This window comes from Chlamydotis macqueenii, chromosome 1 (genome assembly GCF_036417535.1).
Source record: "Chlamydotis macqueenii isolate bChlMac1 chromosome 1, bChlMac1.mat, whole genome shotgun sequence".
Lineage (NCBI taxonomy): Eukaryota > Metazoa > Chordata > Aves > Otidiformes > Otididae > Chlamydotis > Chlamydotis macqueenii.
The window spans coordinates 141,944,205-141,964,711 of NC_141556.1; the positions used below are offsets into that span (position 1 = coordinate 141,944,205).

Below are 20,507 nucleotides of genomic sequence, written 5' to 3' on the forward strand. Positions count from 1 at the left end.
TCTCAAGCCACATGTGACTCAGAAAGAAAAATGTGAGAGCCAGAGGTAATCGGCTTCTTCACTGCCCTGAACATCTTGGGTATTTGTTCATGCAAGTGAAGAACGGACGGGTTATTCTCTCCTCTGTGTTAACAGAGGAGAATTGTACCTTGGACTAATTCATGGTTTTCCCTTGCTCTACACAGAGATGGCAACAAAAAACAAGGCAAAGGGCTATAGTTAGAGAACTGGGCCAATGGGAACTCACTGATTCACTTTAGGAGCCAATGATAAATCTCTCTCCCTGGGAGACTGTAGTGAGCATTGAGGCACACAACCTCCAGCTCCAGCCGCCTCACATTACTTCCAGTTACTCTGAGCAGTAAACCATTGCACACCAAAAAAGAAAATGGGAAGACTTTAAAATGTGCAGCCCTGCAGGGTTATACGGGGCCTCTGAGAGGTGAGGTCTTGATCATTTTGTGACTGACAATGTCTTATGCACGAAAAAGCTTTGCACGGACCCCCACGGCTACAGCACTGTGGTAATAGCCATGCCACTGCCAGCTGTTAGATGTATCCATCAGAAGTCTAACTTCTGCATTTTATTAAAGTGTCTTTAATATATTCACACTAACCTTTAATATACTCACAGTATTGCAGGCAGGAAAAATTACACTGGGATGAAGGAACAAAGGCAAATATCGCTGAAGAAATTTTCAGTAATATGCAGATCTCTTGTAGGCATTGATTCATGTGCTTCATGGTGTCCGTAATTGTGAGTTGCAGCCATTTTTTTTCCTCTGAAGAGAGCGTTACTCCTGAAATATAATCGTTACCTATTGATTAGCTCTGCAGTCATTTTCATGCATCAGTAGTTCCAATAAAAAAACAATTAGCACTTATTTCACACCAAAGTGTAAGATCTGTATATTGTTCATAAATAACTGAAAGGAGTCTTTAGAATATTTTTTTATTGCAGAGACCCCATTGACATTTTCAATAGCCATAAGTCTCAGGATAAATGGAAAAATGTCTTGAGGGCTTTTTTTTTTGTTTGTTTGATTGGGTGTTTTTTTGATGGGGGAATTGTAAATGTTCTGATGTTCTGCTGTCTCAGGACAGGGCTGCAATAAGAAGGGCATATTTGTCACTGCTTGGTGCTAATCTAATTTCCTGTTTTTCCTGCTGTATGACTCTCCTTTTAATCCCAATTGTTGGTAATGTGCTATTTTTTGATTAAATGATGAGACCTGAGATTCAGCAAGGAGAAAGTAATTAAAACTATTTGTTTCACAGACTGTCGGCAGCTATTAGGGATTAGACAAATATAAATTAAGGGGTTTTTTTTCCGCGAGCCATGTTACAGTCTTTGCAAAGTTCACAAACAATTGTAATCCTCTTTTATTGAGCACAGATTTAAAAGTAAAGGTCAGTTATGTTTTGGTCACTGAGGAGTTTATATAATTGGTAAAAACCAAACGTTTAGATTATTTTTGTATAAAAAGCATGCTTCTTGGGGAACTCTTGCTTCTTGATTGCAACTCCCTTACAAAGCTCAGGGATGTAAAACTAGCCGCATCACCTCAGCAGACATTTGCAGAGCAAAGTGGGCTTTGCAGCTCATTCCTCCAGTGGCAGCAGCGGCTCATGCCCTGGGAAAGGCCGAGCAGTGCCAGGGAATTGTGGCTGTTGCTGGTGGCTTCCGTGCCCTGAGACTGGCCTCGCTCGCACTCCTTCCCTGTAGCCCCACGCATCCCGCAGTGCAACATGCTGTTACACCACCGTTTTGATGCTCCTTGCAATTTTGCTGCAAGAGGAGCCTTGTTTTCTGCCCTGCTCTAAGGGCTTGGCACTGCCTGTGGACCCGCCATTTCTCCTATCTTCTCAGAACTGTCTGGGTCAAGGTATTGATGAGGTTTCACCTGATACTTCCCTCTTCTTTCTCTACTATCAAAAGGCTTGGGCTTGCTCCTTTGTTTGCTCCACAGATGGTAAGAGCCATCTTCCCCAAGAGCTCAGGCTTCGAAGGCGGCTCTCTACTCCTTTTTGGTTTCTGAAGGGGCTTGGTGACATGGATGGGTGATCCAAGGAGGGTGAGTGTCGGTGCTGCACTGAGAGCCCCTGAGGAGACCCCTCTCTGTGTGGCACATGAGCTGCAAAAAGGGACCTGACCCAACAGGGACAAGTGCCTGGCGTGCTGATGTAGGAGACACCCACAGTGAGGTTGTGATGAGGGCCTGGCAAGAGGCATTTAGGAGTTTAGGAGGAGGAAAAGGGAATGAATAAGAGCTGGGACTACCTACGAGACTGTTGTGGGGCATGATGAAAGGGCAGGCGGAGAAATGGGTGAAAGTGTAGGCTGCAGATGTGCTTTGCATACCACCTAGAGAAGCAGAGTTCTAATCTTGATTGGAACAATTCAATTGTGCTGTGAAGTACATATTAAATAACAATAGGAGGCTGCAGAGCTGTGCAGACTTGCAGGTGAAGAGCAGAATTTTAAGCAAGCAGCCGGGCGGGCGGGAGAGGCAGCAGGGAGGGCTGAGACAGGCGGTCTGCGCTGGCGTTCAAGCCTCTGCTCAGACCTCAGCCTGTATTTTTATGAGTTAAAAGCAGTTACTAAACCGCAGCCACAGTTTTGCATTAATTCAACTGGAATTTTTCCCGGGAAGTAGAAGTTTAATCATCTGGAGCATCATCACTGCTTGCAGTGTATCACCGTGAGCAAGCGGGCGGGGAGGGCTCATTGATTGGGCTCTCAAGGCAAACGGACATGTGTAGCAGAATGGCATTACCGAAGAGCATGGTTCAATAGCAGCTCCCTAAACAAAGTGAATTGTTTCAGCAGCAGATGGGGTCTGTAACATGTATGCATCGAACCGCAAAACCTCACAGTATTTGTTTCCCATTCTAAACAACTGCTCTAACCTTTTAGTCAAAAAGCCCTGTTAATACAAGTGCAACAGAAACTCTCCTGGGGCACTTAATAAAAAGAAAAGGTTAATTCTCTCTGTGTTACTTTGGCTGTTGATAGTTCTGCAAGTGTGATTCTCTGGCTTATAGCTACCTATGCCCTTAATCAGTCCAGTATCAAAACCCCAGTCAGAAACACTCTGCAGAGACAGGAGCTATCTGAGAATGAAATAAAAGGAATATGAAGATTTTCAGGAAGATTGTTGGGATTTTTAACATTCTTGCCATCTTCTTTTTTTTTTTTTCTTTTTCTTTTTTCTTTTCTTTTAATAGCAGACTGAGGAAACAATTTGGATGTGGAAGGGATTAATTTTTTTTTTCCTTTCCAGTTTTTCATTGTCCTCCTTCAGGTAATGAGATTTGACCCTTCACTATGGATCTCATTTTTGGAACTTGAAGCAATTCTTCCTGTGACACAAGCCAGGACAGTTGCTTTAGTCGATCAGACAGGAGTAGGATATATATTGCGTAATCTGTACAGCAATAGGACACTTCTGCTGCAACTTCTGTCGCCCAGCAAAGGAAACAGGAACACAGGAAGGACCACAACTGTCACCAAATCCAGTCCTGGCCTTTGCAGAGGAGATGTTTTTCACAAATTAATGGCTCCATCTGTTACCTTAATGAAGGTTTAGAAATAAATTGGGATATTGAAATTACCAACTTCAGTGGATTGTAAATCTGGGTCTTGCTAGTCACTAGTACGTAACAATTTTCAGTACATCCCACTTCCCTGCCTCCGTTTATCTGTTCCACTGGCAAGAACTGCTATCTCTGTTTTTGTCTCTCTGCCCTTTTGCAAATTAATAACATTATCACCTCTCCTCAGGCTAGCATCACCCTCTGCACTATTAATACCAACCTACCCTTCTTTCAGACCATTTAGCTCATTAACTGTATGAGTTTAAACTCACGAGTAATTGTTTTCAAGATGGAAGTCTTTTGCTTGTATTTCAGGCCTTGGGAAGCGTTTGTGTGGCTGAGAGTTTGCGTGTTTGCTCTGTCTACAGTGAGCTCTGCGGTAAAAGATAGGATGCCTCAGATCTTGTCTGACATAATTTTAGAAGCATGACTAATCTCATTGAAATCAGCGGCACTATTTGCCTGTCTAAAGTTATAGATGTTCTTTGGGGCTCTTCTGAGTTACAGCCATCGATAGGTTCCGTGGTGGACAGTAAAGAGCCCTGGGCTTGACTGATTTAAACAAAGGGATTTAAGTTACAGAGCTTAAACTCTCTTTCGGTCTACACAATTAAAAGCTTGATTTGAATAATAAGATTCAGTCTTCCTTTGCATTTGCATTTTTAGTTATTTTGTTAGAAACAGATTGATCATGGTGGGTTAGTAAGCATCCGGATATGTCGATTTGCAGCTGAATATAGGCTTTGCCTTTAAATTTAGTACTTCTCTCGGGTAACTGAGAGGATAAGCTACGCAGACAGCTCCATAATCATATGGTTTCAGAATCTATCTGTGATTTTATGACTTCAGCATTCTGTTGTGATTGAAAATGGGAAACAGTAGTATTTTTTACAAGATGACTGATTTTTTTCTTTACTTTTTTTACAAGATGCTTTCAGACAAAATGTGGCTTTAATTAAAATGAAGAGAATTGTCATTTATAAAGGGTTTTGTTACTTAAACAGAAATACCTTGAGCTTATTTGGCACATTTTTCTTATCAAAACTGAGGATGTATATTCTGTAATTACTGACCTGAACTAACTAATTCTGTTTACTGTATCTGTCAGATAGATAGGGTTAGGAAATCTGAGCTACTCTCACCTATTTCTATTCTCTTACTAAAATAACTATAGGAAATTAGTCTGATTTTGTTTTCCATCTTTGGAGCACGTCAGTAGGGACAGACCTAAATTAACCCCCTTGTTTATAACTTTTTGGTGTATTGTTCAAGATTAAATGCTGAAATTGCCAGCAACGGGAATTGCGGGAAACATAAATCTGCAGAGTAAGATTCCTTCCCTCGCCACCACTTTTATCTGTCTTCCAGTAGGGACTTTCTCCTCTCAGCTTGGGGAATATTGCAAAACTATAATTTAAACAAAATAACTGTATAGAAAACAGAAACCCAGGCCAACTGGGGAATGGGCAGTGCTAAGTGGTATATTGCAATCTGCTTGAAACTTCTTCCTTCCAGCCAGTGCAGCCTCTGCAAGACTATTGCCTTTCAGTCCTGCAAAAAGGCTTGGAGTCAGCGAAAGGGAAAAGGAGATGAGGGCTGAGACCCACGGTGAGGATAAGCACTGTGAGGTGATGTCTCTTTTCCCATGCAGGAGCTTTGTGTGGAGCAGACCCATCAGCAGGACGTGTTGCAGCTCAGCTAGCATGCCGCTGCAACGTAGACATGAGAAATTTAGGGGAAAGGGTATTTTTGCTTTCATCTCTCCCATCTTCCCAGGCATATTTTCATCTTGCATGCTGTTAACGCGGAGATGTAGCACCTTGTAGTCATTTTGTATTAATTTGTGCGCTTTACTATTTCTGGTCCCATCTTGGGGTCTACCTGAGTCCTGGAGGACAAGTGTCCTCCGCTGACCTTACCTGGTGATCCATCCACCTGAGCCAGTCTGGTTTCAGCAAGTGCCTCCAGCGGGCAGGTGAGAAACCTGGGCTGGCAGCCAGCCTCTCCCAGCCCCACCGCCCGGCTGAGCCCATGGGTGGAAATAGCCCCGCTGCTCTTTGGGGTGCAAAACGGGGGTTGTAGCAACTTAAAATAGAAGAGGCTGTGAAATAACCACTGGCCTATGTAATTTTGGATTATTTAATTTTGTCTGTGTTCTGTACAGTCTTTAGGCTTTTTGATCTCATTGTAGTTCGTAAAGGTTTTCTATATTGTGGTTATCTTTTAAATATTTAGGAGTTCCATGCCTGTCCTGGGTGCTTATAAGCATAAAAAAAAATTAACAGTCCTCATAAGAAAGTTTTGAAGTTGGAGATATAAGTGTCAGTTTCCATTTTCTGAGAAGGGAAAACAAGATATATGGGCAAAGTGACTTGTCAAGTGTTAAACAGTAAGTAAAAGAGTAGAGGTGACAGTAGAGTGCTACAAACAGAAGTGGCCGTATATTTTACACCTGAGGTCTTGTGTTTTCAGCAAAAGCTGGCAAAGACTTTACAATTTGCGTAAGCAGGCAGGTAATGAAATAAATTGTTCAGAGGTATATGCGCTCAGGAGCATCCTCTTCAGCTCTTGGAGCCTTGCTGTGTCTCCTACACTGTAGGGCTGGTAATAAATGCAGCTACCACTTCAAATGTAAACACTTCTGTGTACTTTTCTCTGTTGTTTCATTTTGATTGCCAAAATCTGGCATCATTTGAAAGAATTCAGCAAGCTAAAGATGACCCACGTACTGGCATAAGATAATGCAGCAGAGAACGAAACTTCTAAAGCTTTCATGGTTGATTGTTGGTTCAAGTCCTCTTTAATTTTGATCCATTCACATTTTGAATAATATTTAAATTTTAATTTCAACTAAAAATTGAGCGTATATTATTAAATGATGCAGATGTTCCAGCCACTACCTATCAAAGAGGTTTCTTCTCTAAGAGCTTCGTCGGAGGGAGGAGTAGTCTTACGCTTTTATTCATATATCTCAGATAGTAATAGTTCAAAACTTTAGTAGAATTAAAGCCTTGCATACCTAATAAAAATAACAGGATGATTCCTTAGCATATATCTAGCATGAATACTAAGCTGTAATTAAGTATTCTTACTTAATGATAGATCACTCTACATATTGGAATGAAGAAGATTATGTTGAATTGCTCACATGATACTGTAATTATGGCCATAAAGCTGGTTGTAAACAAATAAATTGTGTATTTTCCTTTACAAACACAGAAAAGGAGTAACATCCTGCTGCACAAGGCATCAGAATTGGGATTTAGGAGGCTCATTTTTTCCTCATCTCTTCTCCTGACTTGCACATTTGATTCGGTAAATCGCTTTTCCTCTCTGAAAAGAGGTGTTGCAGAAAATCCCAGATTGTGTGAAGATACCCAGGACAATTCTGAGTGATTTAAGTCAGGCATCCTCAGCAATAGGTAGCTGCAGAACATCACCTGGTTTCCAGAGGACTGGAAACGCTCCCAGAAGAGGCTCCAGCATTTTGTGAAGTACATGTACTCTCTCAGCTCTCTCCTCCTGTTGTTGCCTGCCTTATTTCCTGGAGCCTGGATATTCTTCCAGCAAGTGACTGTCTCTGACTGGGTGTTTATGCAATGTCTGGGGCAGCAGGCTCCTGTCTGTCAAATTTTGCCTACTGTTACTGAGCTGAGTGAGGTAACAAGTGTAGTGTAATTTGAGTGGCTGCAGTGATATCTCAGTTCTGACTCTGAAGACATTGCTGTCTGCTGCAAAGTGAGCTTAGGGATCAACCTTCAAGCAAAGTAATCTTCCTCAATGCACCTGACAAAATGAACAAAGGACTCAGTTATGATTAATGACTTTGACCCAAAGCTTCAAGTCCCTGCTCAAATTCATTCATGTAAAGTTGGGTTCTTGTTTGCATTTTGAGAATTGCATAAAACTAAACATTATTCTTCTAGTCCTCCATTTCAACAGCTTAGAAAATGCAAAGTATGGATCCACAAACACTCCTGCACAAATCACTGGGATTACATCACACTTCTAAGTGAGAGAGATTCAGTTTAAAATTAAGACATGTAAATTTATTTTTGTGGTATCTGCAAGTGAGTTTACTGTTGAAGCTGATATTGGAAGTCAATGGAGATCTCTTCAGTGTGGCCCAGAAGGCTGGCCAGCCAACAGGGGCTCCATTCATCTGCCTGATAACATAGGCACATGATGCTGTCTGAGATGACCCATGATGTCCTGCTCAGTCTGAAGCAGCTGCTTTGGAAGAGGAGGGTTCCTCAGTAAACCTTCACTCATGTTTTGAGTCTGACAGAACCCATCCCAGAGTTTCAGAGTAGAGCTGCTTGGCGATTTTCCAGCAAAACACATTTCTCAGAGGCATTGCTCTGACACAACACAAACCAAAACCTTCGACCATTGACTCCATCAGAAGATTCATGGAAAGTCAGGCATTCGAGGCTATGTGTCTGCCTGCTCCTTGGGCTCCCTGAGCAACAGGCTGACCCTGTCAGTCTTTTGGGGACCGTTCCTTTCTTCTGTGGTCTACTTTGTCTGCAGGCTTCCCAGACACTGGGGGCTGATGTGAAGACGAGGTAGGACTTCCTTGTGTACCAGGATTTTTTTGAAAGACCTGTCCAGAAAATTTGATTTCCATAGAAAGGAAACAAGACATTCAGGATTTGCTTATCTATGTCTGTTTGCCAACTCTCTCTGCTTCTGTTCTTTACAGCATCTTGTGCTAGGATGCTCAGGGAAAAGCTTCTATTTTTCTCAGAGTAGGCATGTATTATTAATATTATAAAAGTTCCTTTCCTTCAACATTGCGGTATTTTTTTTAGTTTGAAAATTGCCTTGTGTTCTTAATTCATCAGTGTTTTGTCTTTTATTATATATTCATATCTTTGATTCAGAAATGATTTCTCTGTGGCCACAACACTGACAGGAGAAAGGCTTCACATTTTAACTCAGCCATTGCTGTTTGTAGCTGCTGTCTCTTTTAAAGATGAAATCTAAAGAATTTTATTATGGAGTGAATTTATTAAAGAATTCTCTTTGCCATGAGCTGGGGAGTGAAGAGAAATTAATTTGACGGTGTTGACGGGGTCTCTAGGGAGAACTGTATATTCAATAAAACATCTTTATCTCTTTCTAGTCTATAATCAAGGCAGAAATTGGATAGAAAGAGAATAATAGTGAGCTACATACGAAAGAATAGGAGGAGAGAGAGAACACAGATGGAAACCAGGGCTTTTGAGTGAAGGCAGGGATGTCTGAAAAGCTGTGCTGCCAGACCTCTCTGGCAGCTTTGTCTTCCTAGGGATCCGACAGTTGGTCCTGGCCACCAGTCTCACCAGGACTTGCAGTCAGCTGATACAGCCGTCTTCATCAAAGGTTGCTGAGCACGTCCTTACACCTGCGCCATAGTTTCTTTTCTAGCCCTTGTTTTCATACTCAGTGTTTCAACTGATTGCTTTTTGGTTGAAGTTTTCAAAGCAGCGATCACATTAGGTCTAGACAGTGCCGAAGTTGCACAGCAAGTGTTGAGTGCACGCAGCCCGTGTCTTCACCAGGAGGCAGTGACACTTGAGCAGCTGTTGTTATTTCACCTCGGAGTCTTGCACCCGTAAGTAACCCAGTTTTGAGATGATTCAGTAGTTCACAGATCATAGTAATCAGTGCTCCTTAGAACACAGGTAATTTGTTTGTCACAAGTTTGTTTGTTTTAACATTCATGGCAACGTAATCCCAGCTACGCCATTTCTGACAGTTTTCAAACTATTCTGTGCTGCAGTGGCTTCGCGTTTTCCTTTGTTCTTGAGAGTCAAGCAGTGCGTTAAGGGTGACTCGGTGTCACCCCTCCATTCACTGCCAGCAAATAGATGAAAGACATTGATGTGCCAAGTAACAGTAATTTGGTGTTCTCATTCATGTCAGTAAGCCCCACTGTGCATATGTGTAGTACTGTTCAGGGATCCCAGATGATCATTGTCTTTCCTGAAGAAGGGCAGAAAAGGCAGAAAACTCTGTATATATAGAGGTTTTCAGTCCAGAAGCAAATCAGTAAAATACTAACATTTGCAAAACATTACCAGAATAATGAATGTTGAAAAAAAACAAAGGAATGCTGGCAAAAGTGCCTGAGTACCCAGGCCCAGAAGATGGTCTGTTCAGTGCTTGCTGTGTCTTCCTAGCTGGAACCTGGGAAATGTGTCACTAGCCAGCCATGTCTTCTTGTTACCCAAGCCAGGACCAGCCTGATGGAAACTCACTCACTCATTTAAAAAAAGCAAGATCACAGAGCAAACATCCTGAACCTCTGTGCCAAAAAAAAACCAAACCCTGAAAGCTCCTTTAACTCATCTGAGAAGTGCGTAACATAATGGATGTGAGTACATGAGGTGGGACCACCATTACAAACCAGTGCCGATGAGTGTACGTACAGCTGTCTGCTTAATATCGTTGCTGAGGGGCATTCCACCAATACTTAATGTATTCAGCATCACAAGTTGTATGGATAAAGGTGTTTTAACATGTTCTTCCTCAGCATTAAGCCACTTGCCAGCATTCCAGACAGTTGGGTGTACATCTGCCTGTTTGGCCCCTCATTCATGTCCCTCACAATGCAACTGTGATATCAGTCATGGAGTTTGCCAGCTGCTTCCTGCTTTTCCCCCCTTTGCCCGATCTTCTCTCCTACCATCTCTCAAGATGGCAGCATACTGAAGTCATAAAATACAAACCAAGTACAATCAGCTGATTGACAGTGGTGAGGGAAAGCTGTTCCAGAGTAAGTACTCCACTGATACCAAGGATTGTATTGCGACTGCTTTTTCAATCATGTGGTCAACTCTGTCAGCCAATACAATTTCTGTCCATTTAACTGTTCATCATAGTGTTTAAGACACATAGCAAGGTTCTCACTGTTTGCTGGTGGTTACTGGAAATGGTACCTGGAAAATGAATGGATTGCTGAAGAGGAATTATAGGAGCTTATTAGTTTTGTTTCCTGTCCAGTTTTCTGTAGTTTCCGATTGACATGTCATACTTTCTGCCCAGGACTCTGAATTCAGGTGGAAGTGGAACTGGATAAGTACATGGATTAACATGAAAGCTCCACAAAACCATCAGGTGTAACTGATGCAAACGTATGATTTCCAAAGAGTTAAGCTGTTGTGCCTGTTGTAGACAAATGAAAAGGATGTGACATTTCATGGTGACATGGCTGTAGGGACCGACTGTCCACTAACACATTTTGCGAGCATTAGCACCTAGTATTGACAAGATTATATGGCACTTAAAATGCATTCATCAAAATGCGTTAACTGGCAAGTCTTAAAAAAACAAAACTAAAAGACAAATCCTCTGTGTCTCAGTTTTCATAGAACAGAATATTCCATTTCATGCTGAGGGAAAATTATTCTCTGTTGATGACTTACTGTTGATAAATATTTAAAAAAGGAAATATTAAATCTTCTGTAAAAAAACACACCTTTTTCTTTCAGAACAGATAGTGCCAAAATAATGTCATTTAGTGTATATAGACTGCATTTTGCTTAAATAAGCTGATCACATGCAGTCTTTTCTCTCCTTCTTCCACAGCCTGCCCATTTAACGCTCAATACAAAGATATGTAATTTCAATCAGATCTTTATTTACTGTTGAAGGGATACTGCAAACAAATAGTGAATTGCAAAAGAAAGTAGAAGTAAAAGATGTGATCAGTACTGTAACAAGCAAAAGGAATTGCAGATGCAGAATTTCTTCAGGAAAATGTTAAGCAGAAATCAGTTTTACTTGGATATGTATTAATTATGGTTGCTTGTATACTAACAATAATTTGTAAACATACATCCAATTTAAAAGAAGTTCAGCACAAATAAATTGGTAACTGAAGAGTGAAGAAGCATTGTGCAATTTATAGGAATCCCTCTTGTCTTAGGACAAGTCCAGCCAATTCATGAACAAGATGTTACTGATCCTATAGGTATATATATTACTCTATTACTCTGTTACTGTTTCTTGGTTGTTTTGGTTTGGATTTTTTTTTGTTTTGTTTTGGTTTTGGTTTTGGTTTTTAATTCTGACAATGTGTAGAGTATCCTCCCCCATGATCTGGATGATACTTATGACTACTGCCTGTCTACCTGCAACTTTTGGTGTAATACTTCAGAGTCCCAGGCAGGACGTGTGTATGTGTTTGTGTCTCTGTGGGTGTGTAGTTGATCCAACACTTTAAGAACAAGTCTTGAGTGTGTGTGGAGAGATGGATGTACGGTGCTTTCATAGTAGATATGGGCATGATCCAGTGGTGGAATTGCAGCATGTGCTTTTCTTGTAACCTCTCAAAGCAGGTAGGTCATCCATCTAGCCAGGAGGCCAGGGCACTCCTGGTGAAGGGTTTCCTTTTTACTTTCATTAAAACAGAAAACATGATGAAACACTGAAGAGATTGTCAAGTAAGGGAGTATTAACCCTTTCAGGCCGCAGAAGATGGGATAAGACAATTACTGAATCATACATATGAAACTCTGCTCCCCATTGCACTGGAAAAATTGTTTTCCTTAAATTATTATACACTAATCACTTAATGTATTATAGTATTTTTTCCTTACGTGTTTAGATAATTGCTTTTAGCAACAAGTGATAGAAAGTAAATAGGAATTTTGCATAGAACTTTCTACTCAGCATATTAGATATGGTGGACAGAATGAAAAACAAATTAAGTCTTGTGAAAAGTTTCACAAGCTGATCATGTCACTGTGCTTCTAGACTGGTCACAGTGTGATCAATGTGTGTAAACACATTTATTATTGTCTGAGCCTGCTCGATACTTTCTTTGTATTGAAGAACAGGAAACAGCCTGCTGTATAAAAAGGTTTGGTAAAGGCCTACAACGACTGGCTTTCAACTCATGTATAGCCTTTAATTAATGTTATTGATGTTACTTTGAATAGATCACTTCTGATGGGGAACTTACCCAACATATAATAAAAAAATAAAAATCTTGATAAATCCTGCATATCTTGGGACACCCTTCCCATTGAATCAGCAAAGGCACATTGTGTTTTTGATGCTGTAGGAAGATTCATACACACCAGTTTCTGAGGTTGTAGAGAGCCCCGCTCATAAGAACATAATGACACAAATTCCGCCCACAGATAATTTTTAAAAAATATTTTCTTTTTGAGATGTGGTCATTGAGATCTGGGAGTCACTGACATTGACATTTATACTTGTTTGTGCTGGAGAGCTGTTGAATTCCAGAACATAATATCCAGTGAACCATCACATGAAGTAATGGTTTATGTGTGTCACTAGATTTTTTAAATGAAACACAGCAGTACATTAAAACTTTTGATTTCTCTCTGTCATCCAGAATAAATTGCATAAAATATGGATGCTTTTATTCATTATTGTTCTGCTGCTTTACAGTATTAAGATATTTTATATTGCATGATAACTGATCGTGATAGTAGCTGCTATGTGACCACATGGACTCTGGCTTTTTTGAGTTATCCTGATGCTGCAAAGAATTATGCATGCACATAGCTTTATGTTGTTTCCTTAATCTACTGGATGTGAATAGCACTCTTTTCCATAAGAAAGAGAAGGGTGAAGAAGCAGTAGTAGAGTACTACACTAAGGTAAGTAAGCACTTTGTGTTTCTAGATGATATCTCATAGTACAGTCATCTTCTTAAAAAATATTCCAGCAGGTACCTGGACCTGACTTTTTTTAATGTACTGACTGATATTTTGCTGAGAGAACAGCCTGTGGCGAGCTGAGTTACCATCTTATTTCATTAGGTGGCATCTGGAAGAGGACATGCTGTCTTTGTGTGGTAACTGACAGTAAAAGCTGACTGTTTTGTGGCCACTGAAGGAAAGTACGGGGGCATTACCGCTCTCTGCAGCCTGTTGGCATCAGTAGCTTTTCCTTCAGCTTAAACACCTTTGATGAAGGGCTAGGCATGGAGTGGAGCGTTTATACTGGAACTAGCGGAGCTCTGTACATGGAGGTACCGCAGCAGGGCACGTTTCTTCTTCAGCAGTTCACTTTTTGGTCAGTGTCCCTGTGGTTATGCAGGGAATGTGTGTTTTCCTCACAAATGCTGAGGGTGCTCTGCCTCAGCGGCAGCTGGAGAAGTCACAGTTTGGGTAACCTTGTCTTATTGTGTGAGTGTGTGACATGGCTCTAACTTATTTGTAAATGAGACCAAATGCCAGATGCATCAGATAAATTAATTATTTCTAATAAATTGTGTTGTATTTATTGCACAGAGAGAAACCAGAGGAGTTGTTTCTTTTTGAAATACCAGAACCTTGTCACAAAAAGCTTCAAATGACTTAGATTATTTTTTTTTTCAAATTAGGCACTGAGTAACCTATTCAATACTGTCTCATTCATCAAGTGAGTTCTTCGGGAAAAGACATCCTGTCAGGTGCAGCAGAGAAAGCTATGAGCACCATTGATACTGTTAGTGACTCAGGGAATGACTGCAAGGATTGTAAAATGACACATTTTTGTCTAGCTGGCATTGATCATAATTATATAACTGATAAAGACAAAATATATCAAATGCTGTGTTTTAAATATGCCCTTCAATGAAAGAAAAAAAATGCCATTGAAATAATTTCAGTGATAGCTGTGTGATCCTTCTGAATGTAAAATGGAAATGTTTTGCGTATCCTTGGGATGAAAGGAATTATCAGTCTAAGCTGTTCACTTATTTATTCTCATTTAATACTCATAGTATATCAGACATTATAGGTCTTTTGCCATTTTGCTTTATGACACTGCAGAACTCTGATAACTACGCTCTTTGTAAAATGTAATTCCCTGGTTTACCTACCTGCTTAAATTGAACTGTGGAATCTTAATTTGCTGTCATGGTTTCCATGGTCCTCTGCTTGTGTCATATTGCTGTTAGAATGAACACACTGCACATGCAGCACAGCCTTCATCTTCTTAAGGCAGCATACAGACCCTTTCATCCTTGCAAAATTAATAATTAAACTAGGATTTTAATATTTGTGTTTGCTTTTGGGTTTATTAGCTCTAACTGTGAAAACTAAATCAATTTTGTGTGCTCCATCTGACTAGCTCTTGAAAAAATGGACCAGAGTTTTCCATATCTCTGTTCTCTGAGTTTAAGCTGTCTCAAAATAGCACTGTTGTAGAAATGGACTGTGCTCCGTTTCTACACTCCATACAGGTGGCATTTTTATCATTGCCAGCTTGAGGTTTGTGTAAAGACCACAAATGTGATGTGAAACCAGGGAAGCTGATTGTCACTGGTAAGATCATACAGTGTAATATAATTCTACTATTGTACCCGCCTTGCCTGAATTTGTTTTTTTGTTTGTTTGTTTGTTTCTGCAGACTCCAGAGGAAGGAGCCTCTACAAGCATCTATGCAGCAGTATCACCTGAGATGGAAGGAGCTGGCGGCTGTTACCTTTACAATGAGGAAAGGACAAAATCAGCTGACATAGCATATGATGAGGAGCTGCAGAGAAGGCTCTGGACAGAAAGCTGCAAGATGGTTGGGATTTTTGATGAATCCAGCAGAGTTCCCTAGAAAAAAACACTTCCAGCTGAGTAAACTAAATGCATGGACATGCATCTTAGGTGAATTCTTGCAGCATCAGTCTTCATCCTGGAAATCACTCTTCAGTCCCAAAGGCAAACATGAACAGCTCTGTTCTTCACTTGAACCCCTAGTCTGCTAGGGTGTGGGGGGAGTATTCCCACAGAAAGGTGTAGTGGTTGGTTTTAAATCTAACCATCAGTTTTGTAAATCATGATGTTTCAGTCTGTGATTAAAATACAATCTTTAACCTTGTGCAGAGTTAAGTTTTCATTTTTTGTTCAACAGAAAAGAAAATACTTTCTCTGGTGAGCATGTTGTGTTTCTGGCATGTTGAACGTAAGCCACCTTTGTACATATAACTTACTCTTTTTTAATCAGTTTTAAAAGTTGCAGCTTTTTTTCCTTAAGCTTCATTAATCTTTAAGACTCTTTATAATGAATGTCAGCTTGTTCTAATGCAGACATTTGGCATTCATCATCATTATGTTGTTTCTATCATAACATTAGGTTTATATGTCAACTTTTATCCAGAGGTTTTAACTGAAGGTCAGAACTAAACAATGCAAATAAATAAGGTCTTCAGACAGGATATTGAATTCCATTGTTTTCAGTTTGAGTTCAGCTCTCCTTTAAAGGTGAGCTATACGAATACGGAAGGGATCAAACAGAAGAGTGGTGACACTGGTTTGGCTGAGGACGCAGTTGACCTGCTGTCTCAGCAGTGGGCCAAGATTACTTGTCCCCTTTTCTCCTGAACCTCTGTAAACTTGCATCTTCAACTTCTTGCATATTCTTTGGCAAGGAGATTCACTCATCTACTGCCTGTTGCATGAAGAGTTGCCTGCTTTCGTTGGATTTGAACCTAGTTCATATGAGTTTCAAAACTAGAGTTCATAGTTTGGAAGAAGCAGCAAACAATGAATGTCTGTCCACTTTCTCTGTGTTGCTAAAGGGTTTGGAGTCTTCCAACATGTCCCCCTTAAACTATCTCTTTGCCATGTTGAAGAGTAGCCCCTGCCTACTTATTCAACTTACACAGCAACAACAGGATATTTTCCCTTTTGTTATGGATTTCTTTCCTAAAAATTTCTAACAGCTCTTTAATTTTATTTGACTGTCTCTGAGTGTGGAGCTAATATTTTTTATGAAATTGTTTCTGCTAAACCCTAAGATTTTTCTTTCGCACAGGATAGTGCTCAGTTCAGATGCCATCAGTTTTGAACAAGCTTCAGTGCATACAATTCAGAGAATTCTACCTATTTCTGCCAAAGTGAAGCTTCAAGAATGATGTCCACATCCATGGAGTAAAGAACAAAACAGACGTGGCAATATACAGATAGTCTGAGTTTCTACAAGCTCAAATAACTAAAAGAAAAAAAAAAAAACTGGATTGAAGACAGACACAACATTTTAAGGGGAAGGTGATAAACCATGAGAATAATTTACAGAGTAACTTCCCGTGGAAGTTTCAGTCAAGATTAGATGTCTCCCCTAAACATCTAGCAGGCTTGACAGAGACCTTATAGCTGCCTCCCAGGCCTACAGGAAAGATGGGGAGAAACTCTTCAGCAGGGCCTGTTGTGATAGGGTGGAGGGGTAATGGTTTTAAAATAGAGGGAGGTAGATTTAGAGTAGATATTAGAAGAAGTTCTTTAAGGGTGGTGAGACACTGGAAGAGCTTGCTCAGAGAAGTTGCAGATGCCCCATCCCTGGAAGTATTCAAGGCCAGGCTGGATGAGGCTTGGAGCAACCTGATCTAGTGGAAGGTGTCCCTGCTCACGGCAGGGGGATTGGAACTAGATGATTTTAAGGACCCTTCTATGATCTCTCCTCAGTGAGATAAACTTTCCAAGCATGGACTCTGTGACTAGAGAACCTGAACTCTTGCTGTTAATGGAGTTAGCTCTACCCTACTGCCATCTCATGCATTTTAGATGTCATCTGACAAAGCAGCATAATCCTATAAAAGTCCTTGCATTTCTGTTTTTAATATACGCACAGTAAAAGAGACCAATAGGCAGACGTAAAGCTTATATTCTCTTTGGGGCACTGGAAATCACTGCACGACAGAACTAAGTGCAAACACAGTGTTGTGCTCTGGTTTGCAGCAGACTAGAAACAATATCAGTCTGTTCCTACGCACTGAACCCCAGAGTAATATCTCTTTTGGGCTTTTTAGCTCAAACCTGGTATTTCAGTGACTATATCTCCAGCCTTTGGTTCAGAGAGACATCACATCTAACTGAAAGCATACTGGTATGTCCAGAGACTAGCAAGGAGATGCAAAGACCAAAAAAATAATAGAAACATAGCAGATGAGAACTAAAGTAATGAAAAAAAAACTGAAGGAGAGTGTATTTCCCCTCTGAATTAAGCCATGCATGATTTATACCTAGCTTCTTAGAGTCAGTATATACAAGGGTTAGCGGCAGGAAATTTATCACTCAGTCACTATAGCACTTTCTCTGTATGACTGGTTGATTTTTTTTTTTTTGCGGAAGTAAATGTAGTGCTTGTGAAATGTGCCAGACTGACACTCTTGGAACTAAATTCCTCTGTTTATTCATGGATCATGCACAGGATGCAGTAAGCCCGCTAGACAGCCAACGTTTTGATGTTGCCATAGCATTCCCACAGAACATCATTGCTGCTAGAAGTATGTCCAGGATTACTCAAACTAAATGGGACCAAATTACCTTCAGTTTTAACTCTCTCGAAGCTCCACAATATTTGCACAACCAGTCTCAAGTGGTGTATGGATTGGTAAAATAGCAAACAGTAAAGAGAGCTAGTCACACCTTCAGTGTCATCTGACCCACTTCGTTAATGGTCTCAGTCCCGTGAAATCTGTTTTAAACAGCACTGAAAACATGGTTTGTGAGAACCAAGAACACAGGTTGTGCCTGTATGAGGCAGGGAAAAAAGTGTCCTAAAGCCAGGCATTTCTAGAACGACACAATGCCATGAAGATATAGTTGAGCTAATTGCAAAAGAGTTGTCTCAAGAACTAAAAGCAGAAAACTGAGTCAGCTCTGCAATGTCATGTAAGCCATGTGAGCTTGTCTTGAGCAACATCCAGTGTCATCATAAAAGTTCTGTATGTCACTGGGAGCACTCACTTGTGATACTGTTGCAAAAATCCAAAATAATCCTTAGCATATCTATGTAGGAAAAAAATGCATGTATGAAGCATCTGGAAATAAGACAATTATTTTACTTCCGCACACAGAAATGGAAGTAGCTGGTTTACCTTTCACCTTTCAAGGACATGGAATTTCTGGAAATCTGAGAAAGCCTGTGTTTCACTTCACCAATGACATGGCTGAGAGATGGCTTGAGTCCTTGCAGTAGGTGCATACGTGTAGAGAGAATATCTGAGAGCTCTTTAACCTTGCAAAGAAAGGCAAAATGTGCTCCAATAATTTTAAATTGAAGTTAGACGAATTAACCTTCCAACATGAAAACAGATCCTCTCTCTGGGAGAGTAGTTACATATTGGAACACGTAGATCTGATTTCCAAAGATAATTAAAAGATACCTCTGAAAAGATACCTGCCAAGGCGGCCAGGTACGCTCCTAAGCAAAGCAGGTCAGTCACAGTGAGGTCATACTTAGATTCTCCATCGTGTTCAAAGTGCCAGCACTCATTTTGACTGGTATGAGAGTGACCCATTGCTCACAACTTCTAAAATGGACATTTCCATGCCAGTACTCCAGACAAGCTAATGTTTAATTAAAAAATCTAGGTGCCTTTACCTAGTCTCAAAAAAGCACACAAAATCTACGGTCCAGTTAAAGTCTGATATCAACAGAAGAATCTGCTAAGGGCCACTGTGGTCTGATCGTACTGCCCTTGGCGAGGGAGGGAAATAATTTCAGACCAGCATTCTATTCTTTTTTTTATAAAAAGGATTATTTTTATTTTTCAGCTCCTGTGGAAAAAAACAAAAAATCTTAAAAATACAAAAAAGATGAATACTGTTTTGAAGGATAGTTCAAATAAATATTATACATCTTACTGCAATGAACCCAGTTATCTTGGAATTTGATAAGACCATGTTATTTAAACAATGAACTTGCACAGGAAATAAATAATGTGCTGACAGAGACCCCTAAGTTTCTTAGGAAATATGTTAACTTTTTCATTAATTAACTAGTTTATTTGTAAACTGTGGGGAAATTAATTATGTACTGACAGAGTAAGTGCTGTAATTTATGTGTGAATACACTGTTCGCACACAATAACGTCGTTACATCCTTGCTTCCTGTTCAGAATTTATTTTAATCCCTAAATATGGAGCCCTTGGCCACGCTTCCCCAATGTTATTTTATAAATATTTAAACTTTATAGTTCAACTTTTTGCACAATTATCGATTACTTTAATACACTGTGAGAAGTGATGTACCATAGAAACAAAGGACTTCATTATGTAGTATCAGGCTTACTACTGCCTCTTCCAAAAGCAGGGCAGTGTTAGCCCTAAATATAACAATACATGGCAGATATTTAAATCCTCATCCCAAATCAGCTATTTACATGCAAACTTTGGCTCTTGTACAGTTCTGCTGTTAGATTGTCCTTGCTCATTACATGACATGGTTTATGCTCCAGCTGCCTTCGTGGAAAGACAAAATCAGATTCCAGTGAAGGTAACATGAAATCTGTCACAGATAAGATAAAACCACGTGATTTTAAGAGAGCAAAGGCTGAGGACACTGACCAGTCTGCAATAATTGAAGTCCGTGCAAAATGTGAAGTGTATTCTACCACACCAGGCCAAGCATGACAGATAAGCCATTATTATGAATAATTTTCTAAGGATTATTTTATTCCTTATTTAAAAAACCCACTGTATTTCAGCAATTCACTGTGGTAACATTGACAATGCTCTGAACATAGTCAGGAAGAAAACACACCAGTGGCCAAGAGTGCTGTTTCCAAATACATGTAGTTATTGGCTTCTGTACAGTACCCATCAAGCCTTGTTAGCATCTCTTCCTTTGGAAATGGACCTGAGCCAAGAACTCCTTTCACACAGGCAATCAAGAAGCGTCAAAAAGTAGTAGTGATCATCATTTATTTAGATAAACACTGTCTAGATTGAAACCAATCACCTTAAAGTGAGAGACTTTCTAATCCCAGAAAAGAAAAATAAAAATAAAAAAAAAAAAAGGGAAAGGAAAAGGGAACGGAAAAGGGAAAGGAAAAGGGAAAGGGAAAGGGAAAGGGAAAGGAAAAGGAAAAGGAAAAGGAAAAGGAAAAGGAAAAGGAAAAGGAAAAGGAAAAGGAAAAGGAAAAGGAAAAGGAAAAGGAAAAGGAAAAAGAAAAGGAAAAGGGCCCC

At 40.1% G+C, this 20,507-nt stretch overlaps 1 protein-coding gene across 2 annotated transcripts in view; it reads left to right on the forward strand.

The window, feature by feature from the left end:
- Positions 1-15,417, forward strand: part of DHRSX (dehydrogenase/reductase X-linked) — a 168,498-nt gene extending 153,081 nt beyond the window's left edge. For both annotated transcript variants that reach the window (XM_086768578.1, XM_086768586.1), the window contains one exon: positions 14,956-15,417. In XM_086768578.1, the coding sequence (XP_086624704.1) occupies positions 14,956-15,153 (198 nt within the window). In that variant the 3' untranslated portion in view covers positions 15,154-15,417. The remainder of the gene's footprint in view (positions 1-14,955) is intronic.
- Positions 15,418-20,507: the final 5,090 nt, after the last annotated feature.